The sequence below is a fragment of the Leucopleurus acutus genome (genome assembly GCF_964270905.1).
Source record: "Leucopleurus acutus genome assembly, chromosome: 3".
NCBI classification, from domain to species: Eukaryota; Metazoa; Chordata; class Mammalia; order Artiodactyla; family Delphinidae; genus Leucopleurus; species Leucopleurus acutus.
In genome coordinates, this window is record NC_139145.1 from 40,079,671 (window position 1) to 40,099,957 (window position 20,287).

Below are 20,287 nucleotides of genomic sequence, written 5' to 3' on the forward strand. Positions count from 1 at the left end.
AGAGAAAACTAGGGGCACCTGATCTGGAATGATGAAGGGTCAGAGAAAGCCTCTCTCAGGAAGTGACCTTTAAGCCCGTGTCTGAGGGAGGAGAAGAAATGGGGCTGGGAAGCATCGCAGGCATCTGTTCTAGTGTTCAGAAGCCTGCCCACCCTTGAGACCAGCCTTCTCCAGGAAGCCCTCCCTGCTAACTCCTTCCGGAGCTATTGTTGCCTGTTCTGAAGGTCCATAGCTTTTTCTTTTATGCACCGATGGCCTCCTGTGAGAATCTGCTCAAGCCAGTGGGCCCTTTTCCCGGGGGAGTGTTCAGAGGAAAGACCTACAACGTATTGCTTTGAGTTTCTCTTGACACAAGGGCAAATCCAGAGGGAGGGAGTGAAGCTTGGCTGGGCTGAGCTGAGCCGGGAGGGAAGTCAGGACATTGCATATCTGACTTACTGTGTTTGGGGCCTTTGAACCGCCTTGATGAGGGCAGCGCGGCCTGGGCCAAAGGTCGCTTGGCTAATTTCCCCCAGCTGCTGCCTGTGGAACACCAAGGATCTGTGACTGCCTGCTTCTCGTCAGGAGCCGTAGAGCCCTCTGCTTAGAGGAAATGCCCAAGTAGGCTGCAAGCTTGCGGAGGCTGCTGGAGGGTGGGGAGAGGGCCCTGTCGTTGAGGGGCTGCAGCCACACGCTGGCTGCTGATTCCAGCTGTCTGGCTGTAGCCCAGGACGAGCCTGGCTGAGAGGTCTTCCCACGTGGCTGCTGCACCCACGTCAGTGCCCTGCTCTCAACCCTTCGCTGGCTCCCCATTGCCCTCAGGGCAGGCCGGATATCTTAGCAGGACATACAGGCTGGGACCCTGCCCACCCTCGCAGCCTGCTTTGTTCAAGCATACCCTCCCTCTCCGGCTGTTCCAAGGGCTCCAGATTCCCCAGACAGGACACCAGTGTGGCCTTGCAGGTGCTGTTTTTCCTGCTGAGCTTCCTTTCCTTCCTGCTTCTTCAACAGGTTAATTCCTAGACATCCTTCCAGAATTTGGCTAGACAGGTCTCTTCTCCTTGAAGTCCCCACGGACCTGCTACTCTACACAGATAGCCACACCTTCCTCTGGGCCCTGGGTGGTTGATACTCATCACTGCAATCCCTCCCTTCCTGTTCCCCTCCCTTCCTTCACTCCTTCACTATTTAGTTTCGGGCACCTGACCATGTTCTCATCACACCAGGGTGGTGGCAAAACAAACATAAGCAAGAGCAGACCCAGACCCCCACATTCAAGGAGCAGCATGAATCCATCAAACAATGCAGATGAATAATACACAGAGAAGTCAGATCTTTTCCATAAAGAAGTTAAGATTTTCTCCATGATTGAAAAAGTCTACAAATCATAAATGCTGGAGAGGATGGGGAGAAAAGGGAACCCTCCTATACTTGGTGGGTATATGAATTGGTGCAGCCACTATGGAAAACAGTATGGAGGTTCCTTAAGAAACTAAAAATATAATTGCTGTATGATCCAGCAATCCCACTCCTGAGCATATATCCAGAAAAGACAAAAGCTCTAACTCAAAAATATATATGCTCCCCAATGTTCATAGCAGCACTATTTACAATAGCCAAGACATGGAAGCAACCTAAGTGTCCACTGACAGATGACTGGGTAAAGAAGATGTGGCACATATATACAATGGAATATTACTCAGCCATAAAAAGTATGAAATAATGCCATTTGCAGCAACATGGATGGACTGACCTAGAGATTATCATATTAAGTGAAGTGAGTCAGGTAGAGAAAGACAAATAATGTGATATCACTTATATGTGGAATCTAAAGAACAATGCAAATGAATTTATTTATAAAACAGAAACAGATTCACTGACATAGAAAACAAATTTATGGTTACCAAAGGGGAAGAGGGGGCGGTGGATAAATTAGGAGTATGGAATTAATAGATACGTACTACTATATAAAATAGATAAACAATAAGGATCGTTTACTGTATAGTACAGGAAACTATATTCAATATCTTGTAATAACCTATAGTGGAAAAGAATCTGAAAAAATATATATATATATGTTAACCGAATCACTTTGCTGTAAACCTGAAACTAACAAAATATTGTGAATCAAGTATACTTCAATTAAAAAATTGTTTATTAAAAAAAGATTTTCTCCATGATAAAAAAAAATTAAAAGGTTGAGAAAAAGGATACGTTAAAATTCTTCTAGTCTCAGATCTAATATTGCTAGTTAGTTAAGCCCTGGGGTTTGTAGGACTTTGTCAAACTCAGTTCTTCATGTATAATGTTAGGAACAGGAAATAATTGATTCAGGCTTTGGGCATCTTCCTTGAGCACAGCTCTAGGGCTACTGAGAGAGCTGTGTTGTGGACTCAGGGCTCTGGGGGAATAAGCCAGAAGAAAAGAGGTCCCAGCATGAAATCTCCACCAGGCTTCGCTTTCAGAGGAGCTTTCCCAGAGTCCACAGCTTTCCTCCGTAGTGTTGATCATGGTTTGGAATTCTGCAGTTGCCTTATTCTTTGATGGCCATCTCTTTCTAACTGGGCCATAAACTCCATGAGAGTGGGTGATGTGTCCATCTTATTTTTTTATAACAGCTTTATTGAGATACAAGTCACACACCATAAAATTCACCCTTTTGAAGTACACATTCAGTTGCTTTTAGGGTATTCACAGAGTTGTGCAACCATCCACACTATCTAATTTCAGAACATTTCCATCATCCCTAAAAGAAACCCCATATCCATTGGCAGGTCCCCCTGCCACTAACCTCCCCAACTGCCCCCAGCTCCCAGCAGTTGCTAATTTGCTTTCTGTTTGTATGGATTTGTTACCGAAAGGGGGGCCGCTTCCAGGGCCCAAGAGTGGACTCTTGTCTAACGCTTGGAAATGTATTGTCCGAGGAGACACGTTATCCTTACAGGGCAAAAGACCTTATGGGGAAGGGGCGCCCGGGCAGAGAACAGTGGAATAAGGGAGCCCAGGAGAACTGCTGTGCCGCGTGGCTCACAGTCTCAGGTTTTATGGTGATGGGGTTAGCTTTCCAGGTTGTCTCTGGCCAGTCATCTTGCTTGTGCCCCTGTTTGGTCTGACTAAGGTCCTTCCTGATGGTGTGTGCATCTCTCAGCCAAGATGGATTCCAGCGTGAGGGTTTCTGGGAGGTTGGCAGGACATATTATGGGCCAACGTCTCCTCCCTCCTTTTGGCCCCTCCCGAATTCTCCTGGTTAGTTTTCAGCGGCAGTGTGCCCTATCGGGACCTCCTGTTGTGACACAACTCGTGCAAGTGGTTATTATTGTGCCTGGCTGAGGCAGGCAGTTTTGGTCAACAGATTTTCCTATACTGGACATTTCATATAAAGGGAATCACAGGATATGTGGCCTTTTATGATTGGATTTTTTTTACTTAACATAATGTTTTCAAGGTTCATCCATGTCGTAACACATATCAGTATTTCATTTGTTTTTGTGGCCTAATAATATTCCATGGGATGGACAGACCATATTTTTCCATTCATCAGTTGATGGACAGTTGGGTTGTTTCCATTTGGGGGCTATTATGAATAATGCCACTATCAACATTCCAGTACAAGGTTTTGTGTGGTCCTGTGTTTCCATCTCTTGGGAATACACCAAGGATTGGAACTGCTGGGTCATGTGGTAACTCTGTGTTTCACATTTTGAGCAGCTGCCAGATCGTTTTCCACACTGGCTGCACTATTTTGCTTTTCCACCAGCAGTGTACTGAGGCTTCCAGTTTGTTCCATTTTGTCCACATTCTCGCTAACACTTGTTTATTTTCTCTTTTGGTTTTTATAATAGCCATTCTAATGGATGTGAGGTGGTATTTGATTGTGCTTTTGATTTGCATTTTCCTAATGATTAGTAATGTGAGAATCTTTTCATGTGCTTATTGGCAATTTCTATATCTTCTGTGAAGAAATATCTATTCAGTCCTTTGCCCTTTTTTTTTTTTTTTTTTGCGGTACGCGGGCCTCTCACTGTTGTGGCCTCTCCCGTTGCGGAGCACAGGCTCGGGACGCGCAGGCTCAGCGGCCTTGGCTCACGGGCCCAGCCGCTCCGCAGCATGTGGGATCTTCCCGGACCGGGGCACGAACCCGTGTCCCCTGTATTGGCAGGTGGACTCTCAACCACTGTGCCACCAGGGAAGCCCTTTTGCCCATTTTTAAATTGGGTTGTTTGTCTTTTTATTGCTGAGTTGTAAGAGTTCTTTATATATTCTGAATTAGAGTCTCTTGTTGATATATGATTTCCAAACATTTTCTCCCATTCTGTGGTTTGTCTTTTCACTTTCTTGATGTTATCTTTTCTTTTTTTGTTTGTTTGTTTTGCGGTACGTGGGCCTCTCACTGTTGTGACCTCTCCTGTTGCGGAGCACAGGCTCGGGACGCGCAGGCTCAGTGCCATGGCTCACGGGCCTAGCCGCTCCGCAGCATGTGGGATCCTCCCAGACTGGGGCACGAACCCATGTCCCCTGCATCGGCAGGCGGACTCTCAACTACTGCGCCACCAGGGAAGCCCTTGATGTTATCTTTTGAAAGTTTTAAATTTTGAAGTCTAACTTATGCATTTTTTTCTTTTTTTGTTCCTTCCGTTTTGGATGTCAGATCAGAGAAGCCATTGCCTAATCTAAAGTCATGAAGATTTGCTCCTGTGTTTTTTCCAGAGTTTTATAGTTTTAATCTTATATTTAGGTCTGTGTCTATCTCATTCCAGATTGTACCTCCTGTGCCTAGAATAATGCCTGATGTATAGGAGGTACTTGATACTGAGTGAAATGAATGAACTGATATCTCTTGAATGAGTGAGTGAACAGATATCTTCTCATCCCAGAGCTGTTGCTATTTAAGTAAAGCCCCAGGGTTAAGAGAGGGCATTAGATGGAGGATGGGCACCAATTTGTTTTAATCTCCTCCCCCAGGGAAGCTGCCCTTAGTGAGCTCTCACAATTCCCTTTCTGCCAGCATTTCTTTTCCTGTTTTTCCTCAATTTTGTTTCCCTATTTGACAAAATGTTGCTAAGACATTTCCTAAATAAATTGTGTCTTGTCTACTTTGGTTAAATTATAAATATGATAGATATACAAGAAAAATTTTTCCGTCATAAAAATCTTGGTTGGGTGACATTTCTCTTGTTGGTTTGTATTGCGTTAGACTAAATAAATTCAGGTGACATGGCAGTGTATGAATTACAAAGGAAAAGTCACCTCCTGGGGGATATATGATGTCTAGAACTTACTTTTAGAAAAAAGCACGTATGTCTGCAGAGAGAGAAAACGTAATATGTCAACAACTAATGAATCTGGGTGAAGGCTATTTGGGAGTTCTTTGTACTGTTATTTTAACAACTTTTTTATGGCGAATTTTTTCAAAATAGGTGCTTCACATCCATTTTTCATTTAATCCTCTGCTGTTGAGGAAGAAATGAAGGTGAAGGCAGGCTGACCAAGGTCCGTCAAACTGGTTGAGTAGAGGAACCAAGATTTGGATGTGGGTCTCCAACTCAAGGCCTCCTACATGTTTTATGGCCTCGTGCATCTCAGATAGTCGAGCTTTTGCTGGGAATGACCCGCTCCTTCACCTGCCTCTGTCTTCATGTTCTTGACACTTTACGAGCCTATGCTTAGTGAGGGCAGGTGGGAGACGGTCCAGGAGTTTCTAGAATAGAGGAACTGCCATCCTGGGACTTGAAGGAAAACGAAGAGGGTGTGGAGGGAATCAGTGCTTCCTCACCAGCCAGCAGGTGGGCCTCTGAGGCTCTCGGGAGACAGCCCTGACCCCCCTTCTGCCCTGCCTGTTCCAGGAGCTGAAGCTGCCCACCTTCCGAGCCCACTCCCCGCTCCTGAAGAGCCGCCGGTTCTTTGTTGACATCTTAACCCTGCTGAGCAGCCACTGCCAGCTCTGCCCCGCTGCCCGGCACCTGGCCGTCTACCTGCTGGACCACTTCCTGGATCGCTATAACATCACCACCTCCAAGCAGCTCTACGCCGTGGCAGTCTCCTGCCTTCTGCTCGCAAGTACGTGGAACCCACTTCTTTCCCCGTGCTGTTTCCTCACCCGGTGAGCCCGGGCGCTCCCGAATCGTTCTACATTTCCATGGTCTTTGCACGTCTTCCGTGTTCATCCTTAGCTGAATGTGAACCATAGTAATAATAACCAACATTTTCTTTAGCATCTATAACGTACCAGGCCAAGGGATGAGGATTTTAGCAGCTTGATCTTAATGAGTCCACACAGTGACACTAGAAGACAGATACTTTTAGTACCCCCATTTCACCGAGGCACAGAGAGGTTAAGAAACTTGCCTTGGGTCACCCAGCTCATCTATAGCAGACAGGATTTGAGCTCAGAACTGCATGGTGCCAGAACCTGTGTCTTAACCCCATGTTACCTGCTTTCTGACATAGGGCTTCTGAAATTGCTGGCGGTGGCGGGGGGAGCCCTAGCAACCACTGTTCTTAGAGGTGTTTAGAAATGTGACTGTTTGTGTGGGCCCCAAGCAGGACCCATTGTGTAGTCTCCAGGCCTGGGCACAGGCCTCTTGGAGTTTGTATCTTCCAGTGAGGCCTCACTAAACACACGGCATGGGGACTTCCCTGGCGGTCCAGTGGTTAAAACTTCGCCTTCCAATGCAGGGGGTGCGGGTTCGATCCCTGGTCAGGGAGCTAAGATCCCACATGCCTCACGGCCGAAAAACCAAAACATAAAACAGAAGCAATATTGTAACAAATTCAACAAAGACTTTAAAAATGGTCCACATCCAAAAAAAAAAAAATCTTAAAAAAACAAAACAAAACACGGCATGGCTTTGACCATCTGTCTGCCTAGGTAGGAAATGAATATGCTACTACTCTGGTCATCTGCTTAAAGCACAGTCTGCCATGCCACGCTGCAACTAAAAATTGCCCCCTGATTTACCGACAGTCTTAGAAGGACCGTCCATCAGGGTCCTGCCTCTCTGACCTCAGGCCTTTCTCCTCTTCCATCCCTAGGTTCCAGCCAAGCCCCTCCTGTCACAGATCTTTGCACATGCTGTTCCCTCTGCCCACAGCACTTCCCATTCCTTCCCCCTGCCCATCTGGTCCTGGTTAAATGGCGCTTGGGCCCTGTACTCACATCCCTGAGAAAGCCTCCTCTGCCGCCTTGGGAGTGGGGTGTACATAAGGCCTCCCTGAGGTACAGCCGCACGGCCTCATGGACTTTTGATTGACACTCACCTCCCCCCGCTAAGCAGTGAGCTTCAGGGAGGGAAAGGAACACATAGTAAGGCCTCAAAAAATAAGATTTGTGGACTCTCGTGCTTCCAGAGCCGGGGGCGGGAGTTCTATCCCTGGTTGGGGAACTAGGATCCCACATGCCGTGTGGTGTGGCCAAAGAAAATAAAATGAAATAAAATGAAAACAATATTTGTGGGCTAAAGGAAATGAATGGAGCCAGAGTTTCCCTTAGAGCTGGGCCAAGTTGCCCTTCATGCAGACGAGTGGGACACCCCAAAGTGGCCAGCTGCAGTCACATTTCCTTGACATCTAGTCCTTTCTCCTTAAAATTCAATCACATCTTACATTCTCCGCTACAATATGTTATTGTCCTATTTTATTTTATGGGTCCCTTCCCCATTCCCCAGTGCTTGATTCCCTCTGATGCCCATTTTCTCCTGTGGCTTTGTCTGTCCCTGGCATGCTGCTACAGACCCTCCAGCACAATCACCCAGGTCCAGACACGTGGCTTTAGAGTTTTCAGAATTCTGCCTTGTTTTCCACCCTGGCACCTGCCACCTGCTGTTATCTTAATCCCTTTGGCTGCTCTGGGTTTACAGCCTCCTGACTTGTGATTTTCTCTACCTTGAGCCAACTGGATTTCCCATGTTATACAGGGTAGCCTGTCTTGCTGGGAGTCCAGCCTGCTCACTACTTCAAAGTCTCAAATCAGCACGCAGCTCTGTTTCGTCTTGGGAGGAGCTGGGGGGTTTGTCCCCGCTGCAGCGGCCCTCGAGGAGTCTGCACCGTGGCCTCTGGCCTGCTGCCGTCTGTGATCTGCGGGTTGCCTCGAGGGCCCTGGGGGCAGGGGACTCGGATTTCCATGGGTTCACCGAGGCTCCCAGCATCTGTCTGGGGAGCTGGGATGAGAGGTGCGCACTGGGGACTCCTTTGTGCCTGCTGCCGTGGCAGAGGGAGGGGGCCTTTCAGAGGGAGAGGCAGAGGCCCTCACCCACATGTCTGAGGACAGCAGCCAGCCTTGGGCAGCAGGAACGGATTTTTCAGGACACCTGCCATATGCTCAGAGGCCCCAGGAAAGAAAAGTTTCCATGACAGCCTGAAATCCTACTCATTCCTCCCTCCCCTCTCCCCAGGCCGACTGTCAGCCACAAGGGGGTTCACCTTGCCTCAGGAAGTTCTGAGTTTTGCTAATTTTGTTGCAAATAATTAATTCCCAGATAAGAAGGGGGATAGTCCTTCTTGCCCCCATCTGTCCATTCTTAGGTTTTTAAAGCTGCTTCCAGGTAAGGGCCTTTGCATAGGTGGAGCCCTCTCACCTACACGTAGCCCCTTCTGCCCCCATAAAACAGGAGGCAGTCAAGGACACATGTCTCCAAGCCTGTGGAAGGGGGCAGAAAAGCAAGAGCTTGTGGGTTGTTCCTTGGGGGACCACTGGCAAAGCCACCCTTTGCCTTTCTAGGACCAAGTTAACTGCATTTCCTACCTTGACACAGGAGAGAATTCTAGTATAAATATAATCTAGATATAAATATACCATAAATAGAAAAGAGCCACTCTCTTCTTTAGTCTTTCATCTCACACAGCACCCCTCCCCAACTGTCTTTTGCTTGTTGGTGTTTAACTAAAAGGACAATTTGACAACACAGAAACCCCACCACTTGCAGGTGAGTTGGCTTTCACAGTGCCACGTAATAACCGTCGTCCCGGCGGGGGCAGCTTCATTGCTCACTGGTCCCCCTTCTACGCGCCCAGCCCCGTGCCAAGCACTTTACACACACATCACTTGGAAGCCTCACAACCAGCCTGTGTGATTGTGCTGTCATCTGACCATTCTGTAGGCTCAGAGAGGCCCAAGGTCACACAGTTTGGAACTTTGCTTTATTTTTTTTTAATTGAGGTAGAAGTCATATCACAACATAGACTCTACCATTTTAACCACTGTAAAGTATATAGTTCTGTGACAGTACATTAACGCTGTTGTGCAGACATCACCTCTTTCTAGATCCAGAACATGTTCATTACCCCCAAAGGAGCCCATGTATCCATTAGGCAGTAACTCCCCATTCCTTCCCACCCCTGGCCCCTGGCAACCACCAGTCTGTTCTGTGTCTGTATAGAGTTGACTGTTATGGGTATTTCATATGAAAAGGCATCATACAACATGTGACCTATTATGTCTGGTTTCTTTCACTTTCTGTTTTCAGGGTTCATCCGTGTTGTAGCATGTATCAGTATTTCATTCCTTGTTATGGCTAGATAATCTCTGTTGTATGGATAGACCACATTTGTTTTTATCCATTCATCTGTTGATGGACATTTGGGTTGTTTTCACGTTTTGGCTGTTAGGATTAGTGCTGCTGTGAATACTCAGGCACCAGTTTGTTTGAACATCTATTTTCAATTCTTTTGCGTAGCAACCCAGGAGTGGAATTGCTGGTCATATATGGTCATTCTATGTTGAACTTTTTAAGGAAACTTGGAGTTTTACTTTTGCCTGGCTGTCACTGCTCAGAGATGACTGGGTGCTGAGTTCTTAGCTTCAGGGCATGGACCAGCCTGAGGAAGGAGAGAGGGAGGGAAAGAAAACCAGAAAGACAAGAGGCATGCTTGGTGGTATTGCTACGGTAGCATGGCCTTAAATGTGATGATACAAAAAGTATGAGATACATTTTTATTGTTAGAAACATAGAAAAGATACAGAAGGACTTAGTGTAAAAAAATTGTTTCCCCCCAAATCCATAGTCCCATTCCCAAAGTTTGGGATGTATCCTTCCAGTTCTAGATGTACTTATGTATTTTCAGGATTGGGAAAACAAACCTATTTTCATTTCCGAGGGTGAGAGGAGGGAATGAATCATAGATTAACAGCCGTATAAACCGCTCATAAAGGGACTTCCCTGGTGGTCTGGTGGTTAAGACTCCTCGCTTCCAATGCAGGGGGCACGGGTTCGATCCCTGGTCGGGGAACTAAGATGCCACATGCCACGTGGTGTGGCCAAAAAAAACCCCAAAAACTGCCCTTAAACAAAATTGCCAGATTCCCTCCCTTCCTCGTTTTTCTATTCTTTTTTTTTCCTTTCTAATCCCAGTTCCGTCATCCTTTCTCTTTACAGACTTCTGTTTTCTTTCATTGTGACTTCCAGACCTCCACCCCACTCCCTGGGAAAACAAGGTTTCTTTTTCTTTCCTGGTACGCAGGCCTCTCACTGTTGTGGCCTCTCCCGTTGCGGAGCACAGGCTCCGGATGCGCAGGCTTAGCGGCCATGGCTCACGGGCCCAGCCGCTCTGCGGCATGTGGGATCTTCCTGGACCAGGGCACGAACCCGTGTCCCCTGCATCGGCAGGCGGACTCTCAACCACTGCGCCACCAGGGAAGCCCCTAAACAAGGTTTCTTAGTGCTGAGTTGTTGGTGAGCCCTGTCCTGCTCCTGGCTTCTGGCTTGTGAAAAGCTGTGAAAGCTCAGGGGGACAAGTCCATCTGTTTCTTGGGATAAAGTTCTGACTTCCATATTTTTGTAGGTGAGCCTGAGTCCAATGCTGGCCTTCATCTCAGCCCTCATCCTCCTCCCCAGGAGTGGGAAACATCAAGCAGGAGGGTGGTCCCACAGCCTCTGCAAGGGAAGGACCCCTCTCTGCACATAGGTCCTCCTTCAGGGCAGGGTCCCGTAGCCTGGCGTGAGTCTGTCACGCTCTGCTGTGCTTACCTGCAGAAAGGCCCATCTCCCTCCTGTAGAGTTTTAAAATTAGAAATGGTGTGCTCACTTGTAAATGAGATTCAAAGAATAAAATAAAAAATCTGTTACCCATCTCATTCTCCAGAGATAACTTCTGGCAACAGTTCCTTACATCTTTTTCCAAAATGGATTGAGTGTATTTTCTAGAAATGTTCTGTGCATATACAGACATACAGTCAGCCCTCATGAGTCCAAGATTCCATACTTGTGAATTCGCCTACTCACTAAAATTTATTTGTAACCCCAAAATCAATACTCCCGGAACTTTTCGGGTCATTCGTGGACACGTGCTGAGCAGCAGAAGATGTGAATCGCCTGGCGTGCGTGTTCCCAGCTGAGGTTGAACAAGGCAGCGCTGTGCCTTCTCAGCTCTCATACTAATAACAGGTGTCCTTTTTTTTGCTGTTTAGTGCCATGTTTTCTCATTTTTCTGCTTGTTGGTGTTTTTGCTGTGTAAAACGGGCCCTAACCATCGTGCTGAATTGCGGTGTTGTGTTCCTACGTTTGGGAAGGCTGTGGTGTGCGTACCTTAGGAGAAAATGTGTGTGTTAGGTAAGCTTTGCTCAGGTATAAGGTGTAAGTGCCGTTGGCTGTGAGTTCAGTGATCATGAGTCAACAGTACAGTAAACAGAAATACACAAAAAAGGTTATGTGTTGATCGGGTGTGATCAGAGGCTCAAAGGAACCTAACCCTGTATCTTCCTCTAGGAGCGTGGTTCTGTATTCACCAGATCAGTGTGCACAGTGAATAATCAGAATCCATTACATTTGCACAAGTGGATTAATACCAAAGGTGTTTTCTTCGTGGTACCTTAGGGAACATCTTTCCCGTCTGTATGGATTTACCTTACTCTTTTTACTGACTGCAGAGTTCTCCATATTATAGACACTGACATTTATAGAATGATTCCCTGTCGATGGATATTTACATTGCCATCTTTTTCTTTCTTTTTTTTTTTTTACTGCTTTAAACAATATGACAACAGCTGTCCTTTCCTCTGCATCTTTGCACACTGAGGTATGTCTGTGGGATTGCTTTGGTCAGAGGTGTGTGCATTTAAGGTTTTGGTGGGTAGCACTGAATTGCCTTGCAGAGGTTTTGACCAACAGCTGAGCAGATCCCTTTTTTCTTAAATTGAACTTAATGTGTGGGAGCCTTTGGAAGCACGTGCTTCTCCACGAGAGCAACACACCATCAGAAGAGGAGCATTGTCTCTCCCCCATCGTGGCCCCTCATCCACTTTGAGCTTCTGTCTATGCTCCCAGCAGAGAGTACATTTGCATCCTGCCTTTCTGCCTTGTCCTGTCCAGGGTGTCCAGGTGAGAAATGAGTTCCCAGACCAACTGCTTTTAAGGCTTCTTAAGCCAGAAATCAGTAGCCTCATTTCTTAGGGCAGGTATCAAAAAAGGCACTGCCTCTGGGTCTCGGGAGATTCTAGGAGAGGCCTGTCTTTCTCTTAGGAAAGTGCCTCACTCCCCCTCTCTCATCCCTGCATCCCTCCCCTCCGCTCTCCTCCCCTCCCCCTGCTTTGATGACTGAGAAGCAGCTTCCACAGCAAAGTGGGGGGAAGCAGTCCTAATCCCTCCTGGATTTCCCTTCTGGACAAGGATGAAGGAAGGCACCCCAGCTCCCCCCAAAGCTAGGAATGCTTGGGACCCCTCTGGGGCACTAATTGTAGGCAGCAGATGCAAAGGGAGCAATTTTTCCAGGTGGCCTTGTTCAGCGGTGTACTTCAGACAAAGCCTAAGATTTATTTATAGGATTAAACCCAAATCTGTGAGGAAATGTGGCTGCCCCCGTGCAGAAAATAATTTAACACTCCCTGCCTCTCATGCAAGAGTGGCCAGCACTCAGTTTCCTCCCTGCCATGGTTTCACATTTCAGAAGCCAGGATAGGTCTTACCTTTGATGTGTGTGCTTCATATGACCATAGTTTATTATTTCCTCCAAAAAGCTGCTGCAACATCAGTGGTACATCTTCTAATCGGTGACATTTTGGCAGTGGCCACACAGCATGGGCGGACTGAAAACAGTGGTCTGTCACGTGAGGGCCACACTGAGCAGATCCGGGCTCGGGCCTCCAGTGCTACGGCACAGTGAGTGAGGACACGGTGATTTTCCATTTCCTGTTCCCATCTCTGCAGACTGGCAGGCTTAGAACTATCTGGGGGGAGGAATTTTGTGTGACGTGCCGGTTGGATAGCTGGCTGGGCTGGAAATTCAGAAATCACACCATTTGCCTTAGCAATTCTAGTGCCCAGACCTGTTTGGCCAAGACCTGGGGTTTTTTGAGAGGAGGGGGAATCTTGAGCTGCATGGGTTCATTAATCATGCAGTGTTCAGGAGCCCTCGACCCTGCATGGGTAAACCAGTCAAAAAACATTTATTCCACCTCTGCGATACGGCAGACTCTGTGTTCAGCCCCGGGGAGATGGGGGTAAACAGTAGGGGTGCCTACAGGCCCTTTCGTTGACGATGGTTCATTCCACACACACGTACTTACTATGCGCTGAGCCTGGGAGACTGTAATGTACAAAATAGATCAAGTCCCCGTCCTAAAGAAGCAGACTTCAAGCCAAGCATGACCAGCAGGTCTCTGGGCACCTGCCTGGAACAAGCCAGTTGCCCTTCTGAGAAAATCCAAGTGTCCTTACTGTTAGGAGAACAGCCCGGCTCACACAAAGACCCGGACATTGACATTGGGCAGCCTGTCCACTCCTCACGCTGTCTGCAGTTTGGCTGCTGGGAACTAGGCATTCATCTTTATTTTCTTTTTATTTGCAGTAGCCTTGAACCCTCTCTGTAGTGAATACTTGTGTCTTGTAGTACCTTCTCCGCTCTTATGGCCAGAATTGCATTATACGCATTCTCCTGCTGGTGCTGAAGTCTGAGAGGGCAGAGCTCAGAGTCCTTCATTAGGCACCCGTTCCCCACACCCAGAGACTGTCTTCCAGATTAGAGCCCCTCCTTGCCTTGCCTAGGAGACTCGGGCTCCACGTGGTGGGTGTTCACTCCCCTGGTCACAGCACCCTGCCCTCCACGGGACACCCACCGCCTGGTCAGCATTGGTCTCGATCGTACCAACAAGGCACCTTTCAGTTGGTTTTAAAACCCCTTCCAAATAGATGACTAATAAGAACCTGCTGTAGAGCACAGGGAACTCCACTCAATACTCTGTAAGGGCCTATATAGGAAAAGAATCTTAAAAAAAAAAAAAAAAAGAAGAGTGGATATGTGTATATGTATAACTGATTCACTTTGCTGTACACCTGAAACTAATACAACATTGTAAATCAACTATATGGTGGTGCAGTGGTTAAGAGTCTGCCTGCTAATGTAGGGGACACGGGTTCGAGCCCTGGTCTGGGAAGACCCCCACATGCCGTGGAGCAACTAAGCCCATGAGCCACAACTACTGAGCCTGCGCTCTAGAGCCCGCGAGCCACAACTACTGAAGCCCGCACGCCTAGAGCCCATGCTCCGCAACAAGAGAAGCCACCACAATGAGAAGCCTGTGCACCGCAACGAGTAGCCTCCGCTTGCCGCAGCTAGAGAAAGCCTGTGCGCAGCAACGGAGACCCAACACAGCCAAAAATAAATAAGTAAAATAAATAAATAAAATAAATTTATTTTTTAAAAATTAAAATAAAGATCACTGTCCTCTAAACAAAAACAAAAGCCCCTTCCAGGCCCAAAGGAAATATGCCAGCCTGTCCCCTCTCTGGGTGGTGAGATGAGATTATTTTCATGTTAGGAGTGGATTTTCAATTGGTCTTCAAGGAGCATGCCTTGCCTTTCCCTGTGTCCTAGTCCTGGACTAGGGCAGATCCACATTCAGGAACCTTCTCTGGCAGTTACTTTGCTGGTTCTGGCTTCTAGGGGCCCGTCTTCTGAGAAATTGAAACTGCTTTTCCTCAGCAGGAGAGTGGTGTTTGTTCCTTGTAGAAAATTAGAAAATAGAAAAAAATATAAAGAATAAAATAAAAACGACTTGCAAACTCACTGCATTTTTTTCTATAATCAGAATTTGCGGGTGGAGGGCAGATCCTGGCCTCAGTGATCATGGAACGGTTAATATTTATTGTTTCTATGCCAGGCAGTGTTTTGAATTCTTTGTGTGGGTTTGCTCATTTAATCCTCAGAACAATCCTGTGAAGTAGGCACTGTTATTTTCCTCAGTTGACAGAGGATGCAACCGAGGCCCAGTAGTTGGGTAACTTTCCCATGGGCACACAGCTAGGATGGGGACCCAGGTGGCCATCACCGCCCCCCAACCCTGCCTCCCGAGTCCTTGCTCTCAGCTGCTACACAACAGCAGCATTTGTCCCACAGCAGATCACTTTCTTTTATTTATTTATTTATTTTTATAAATTTATTTAATTTTGGCTGCATTGGGTCTTCATTGCTGTGCGCGGGCTTTTCTCTAGTTGCAGTGAGTGGGTGCTACTCTTTGTTGCAGTGCGCGGGCTTCTCATTGCGGTGGCTTCTCTTGTTATGGAGCACGGGCTCCAGCTGTAAATAAAGATGGCCGGTTCTGCCCCATCTAATGGCCACTGCTCTCCCCTTCGATGAAGGAAGGATCTGAAGAAGGAAGAATTAGTATCAGAAAGGTCTCCACTCAGCCTGGCCCAGCCTGGGGACTAAAGGGCCCAGTGCTTTCTCTCCCAAGTACTGGTGAAAAGCCCTTTCCACCAGGGCTTTCTCTTTCCTCTTGGGTCCTCAGCTCCTCTACCGCCCAGCTCTTTTCTACAGTCAGCTCAGAAGATGTCAGGTCCACCTGGAGGGCCAGGCAGCCACTGGGGTGGCTCTTTACCCTCTGACCTGCCTCCCTCCCTTCCCTTTATCATCAGCAGCATACAGAGTAGGGCAGGGAGTTGTGGGAAGGGGGAGGGTAGCCATGGGGTCTCAATTCCTCATCAAATTTTGTTTCTCTTTCTCAGATGAAGGGCGGGGGGAGGGCTTCAAATAGGAGAGAGGCCTTTCTTCAGAAAGAGCAGCTTTGACTCTTTTTAAAGGCATTGTACTTCTTTAGCAAAGAAGAATAGTTTTAATAGCTACTGCATTAAAACCTGGTTCTCTTTAGCCGGGGAACTTTGGCCTCATGTCTGAGCCTAGGTTTACCTCCTGAATGGGCAGCAGGTAATCCTGAATGAGTCTATAAATGGGCATCTTGCCAGGCATGAAGGACTGTTGGGGGGATTAACTGGGACCTGTCTGGAGAGTGGGCAGCGCTGGGCCTGGGCTTGAGAAACGGGCAACACTGGCTTTTTGTAGACTCCCATTCTGTGCTGTTTTTGTTTTTATTTAAGAATTTTTCTAAAGTCAGTGTAAATGTGGATGAGTGTTAGAGTTGCATAACGCATTCATGGGGATTCACTGTAACATTTTCTCTATTTTTTTAGTATTTAAAAATTTTTCCAAAATAAAGAGTTTGGTTTTTGTTTTGTTTTGTTTTTTAAGCAATTAAAAATACTGCTTCTCCTGACCCTACTTCAGAAAAGTCAGGAGTCTGTTTGGTCTGTTTTAAGGCTTGATTGTCAGGACAGTAGGTAGAAGAAGAAAGAGCCAGTCTTTAGTCAATTCATAGAGACAGAAAGTAGAAAGGTGGTTATCGGGTTGGTGGAGGGAAACAGGGAGTTGTTTAATGGGTATAGAGTTTCAGTTTTGCAAGATGAAAAGAGTTCTGTAGATTGGTTACACAACAGTGTGAATGTACTTAATGCTACTGAACAGTACAGTTAAAAACGGTTAAAATGGTACATTTTCTGTTATGTGCATTTTACTATAATTTCTTTAAATGCCATTTAAAAAAAGAGAGAGAAAAAAAAAAGCCAGTGTGTTAGTGTCACTCCTGAGGCTTGCTGGCTTACAGTGTCTGGCCACTGTGGCCTAGTCTGTGGTTAAGAGTTTAGATCACTTGGTGGCCTCACGGTCATCAGTCCACTAACTAACTCTATGACCTGCCAAGTGTGGCTCAGGCTCTCTTTGCACCAGCCCCTGGGAGTGTGGGAGCAATCCGTCAGCTGGTGTGCAGAGCATCCTCAGAGGTGTTGTTTGTATGTTTCACCACTGCCACCAGCACTAGGGGCTCATGTGCATGTGGCTGGCCTCCCAGATTCAGGGTGAGTGCTCTGATAGGCTTAGGATTTTTTTTCTTAACCTTAGTATGTTGACAGTGCTCCCACTGTTCAAATTTGGGACAGTGTGAATATCCAAAAAGAAAAATGTAGATGAAATGGTAGAATTGTTAAAAATTCTTTTTTTCAACCCCAATGTAATAATTTATTCAGGAAAGGATCCTCCATGGATGCGAAACCATTGAGTTAAAGGCTGTTGGGAAACAGGATATTCACTTATTCTTGAAGTGTCACCTCACAGATGACTTATTAATTTCACAGGAGAATGGTACCTTTAAAATGGAGAGATCTGATGTCAGCACCTTAACCAAGCGATCAAATGTAGCATCGCTATTGCTGGGACAAACTGATGTTGTACAATTCCTGATGTGATCTGTTAAGAGGGACAAAACGTCACCTCTGTAGTTTTCTTGCTCAAACCGTTTGATCATGAGGAAACAATCAGGGGATCCAGAATATGGGACATTGTACAAGTGGCCTGGATTCATCCAAAGAGTCCATGTCATGAAAAACAAACAAAGAATGGGACCAACGGGATGTAACAGACACCATGTGTAGCCTTTTGGATCTGGATCAAAAAAACAAAGGTTATAAAGGCATTTTTGGGACCCTTGGGGAAAGTCAAATATGGATTGAATGTTAGAAAATGTTAACTACATTAATGCAGATGTTCTTGCAATTGCTAGTAACATTATGATTAGGTAGGAAAATGACCTCAGGGATGGATGCTGAAATATCCAGGGGTGGCATGTCATGCCTGCAACTTAATTAAAAAATGGTCCAGTAAAACCAATATTTATATACCACACACACACACACACACACACACACACACACACGGCAATTGTGTGGCTCCGTGTCAGCTGTTGGTGAATCTGGGGAAGGGTCATCGGGGTTCATTGTTCAGTTCTTTCTTCTTTCCTGTGGATTTGAAACTTTTCCAAATAAAAAGTACATCAAACAAGTTGAAGACAGTCTGTGGCTCTTGTCTGACTTGCAAAGACTCAGACTAATGTACCCCACCCCTCCTGGGGGACCTGCCTAAAGACTCCCGGGCATCTGCTGTCTGTGCCATTTGTCAATAGGGAGCAAGCAGCTGAGTGGCGGTGCTCGGTGGTGGCGGGCTGGGGACAAAGGGCTGCCCGGCTCACGGTCATGGGAGGAGGGGAGGAAACGTCTGCCGGGCACGTGCAACACCAGGAAACTCATAAAATCTTTGCTGGCTGTGAAATGTGTTGTTCGCTAGGAGCAGGGGCTGTAAGGTCACTCCTAGGTGTGGAGCTGAGCGCTTGCGTGAGCTTTTTCTCTGAGCCTCTGGGGCTCCGAACAGAACCTACCTGGGAGGATCTGTTGTGTGTCCAGCACAAAGCCTGGTGCCCAGCCCCAGCATGGGAGCTCTGTCCATTTCTGTGTGCTGGGTACTTCTTACAGCACTTTGCATCCTGCATAGCTATGCTTTCTCTGTTGGGGCGGATTCCTAGAGAAGAAATGAACAGCCTGTGGAGTTTAGTGCTTTTAGGTCCAGGGTCAACTTGTCGAGGATTCAGACCCAGCTCCGCCCTGCTCTGCAGTGCGGTGGGTCGCCATGTAGCCTCCCCAGTGTGGGGAGCAGAGAGAGCACATGAATCAGATTCCTCAGTAATCCACGGCCCCTTCCATTTGAGGGTGATCCCTTTTGGGCCTGGTGGCTGCAGAAAAGGCAGAACTCTGAAAGGTTTGAAAAGCGCTGAGGGCAGGGAGAAATTAATCTGATTGAGCACATCTGCCATCGGAATAGATTGCTGGCTGCCAGCAAGACCGTGGAAGGGTCTTGGTGCCACCGCTGTCACGATGCAATAGTGATGCTGCATTTGCTCGCTTGGTTAAGGTGCTGACACCAGATCTGTCCATTTTAAAGGTACCAGATGCAAAGGTTTCTGCCAGAGCGGTGACCTTCACCGTGCCACCCTCTGCTCTGGGAAGAAAAGAGCTCTAGCTATCGAGTGCCTGCGAACAGCCTTGGCTCAGGTCAGCCCAAGGTTCAGGGAAACCTTCACAATTTTGCAAGAAAAATATTATTTTCTTTCTTTTTAATTTGCATAAAGAATAAGTGAATTGTTGGAGAAAAAAATAGCAGATACAGGTAATCAGAGAGTGTCGGAGAACAATTCAAATGGCCTACAATTCAGCTATCCAGAGAGAACCATTCATTCTCTCAACAAATAGGCATTGGGCATCTACTGTGTGCCGGGGACTGTGCTGGCACCTCGGGGCACACCTTCGAATATGTGGGACATGGTTCCTATCCTTCTGGGGCTCACACTTGTTAATGACCTATTCATGGTCAGGTGCTGGCCACTGTTACTACTATTTGAGATGAAACAATCCGAGTGTGAGAAGTGCGTTGATGACACTGGGCGGCCTCTGAACTGAGCTCTGGAGGACACATGATAAGGGGGTGAGGGGATGAGCATGCCCGCTGGAGGAGGGGCCAGATTCCAAGTGTGGCTGGATCCAGTGCTTGGGGAGGGTGAGGGGCCCTGAGGCTGCAGAAGGCAGCAAGGCCTGGTCAGCAGGGTCCCCCCTACCCAGGATTTCAGCATTCAAGAGCCTCTTCCCCTTGGGCAAGGGGCAGCATTGTCCCCACCTTTTCCTGCCTGAGTTGGCCTGGTACAAGGCAAGGGAATAAGGTGTGTGCTCCGCCGGAGGGGCCGTGGATGGGGCTCTGGAAGGAGATGAGTCTGGGTTGCTTTGCTGTAAGCCGCTTCGGGACCGGTCAGCATCATCTCTGCTCCTCCGTGGCAAGCACTAGAGCTTCACGTCACCATCTCTGCCCACCCCGTGGGCTGTTGCCTGGCTCCCTGAGAAGAAGGATGCAGGCTTCCCAGAGTCAGTGTTTCATTTCTCAGTGACGTCTTTTGAGGCCTTCGTGAGGAATGTGTTGTATCTGCTGCAGGGCCGCCTGCCTGAAGTGGTTACTTCCTTATCTCTCAGTGAGCCTGAGCGTCTGCTGAGAACTGGGTCAGGGGGCGCTGGCAGTTGAGCACAGGTGTGTGGATGATTTGTTGGCTGTTCCCTTCATCGGCACAGATGTGTGCTCGGAGCTCAACTTGGTCACCCACTGCCTCTTCCGACACCTGCTCCCGCAGCTGTTCTGCAGCCAGTGAGGTTAGGCTTGGAGGCCAAGGTGACCAGACCGA

At 47.4% G+C, this 20,287-nt stretch overlaps 1 protein-coding gene across 1 annotated transcript in view; it reads left to right on the forward strand.

Annotated features, from left to right (window-relative positions):
* Positions 1–20,287, forward strand: part of CCNJL (cyclin J like) — a gene marked incomplete at its 3' end in the record, with an annotated part of 49,281 nt that overhangs the window by 22,633 nt on the left and 6,361 nt on the right. The window contains 1 exon segment of the mRNA XM_082835890.1: positions 5,823–6,036. Within this exon segment, the coding sequence (XP_082692016.1) occupies positions 5,823–6,036 (214 nt within the window).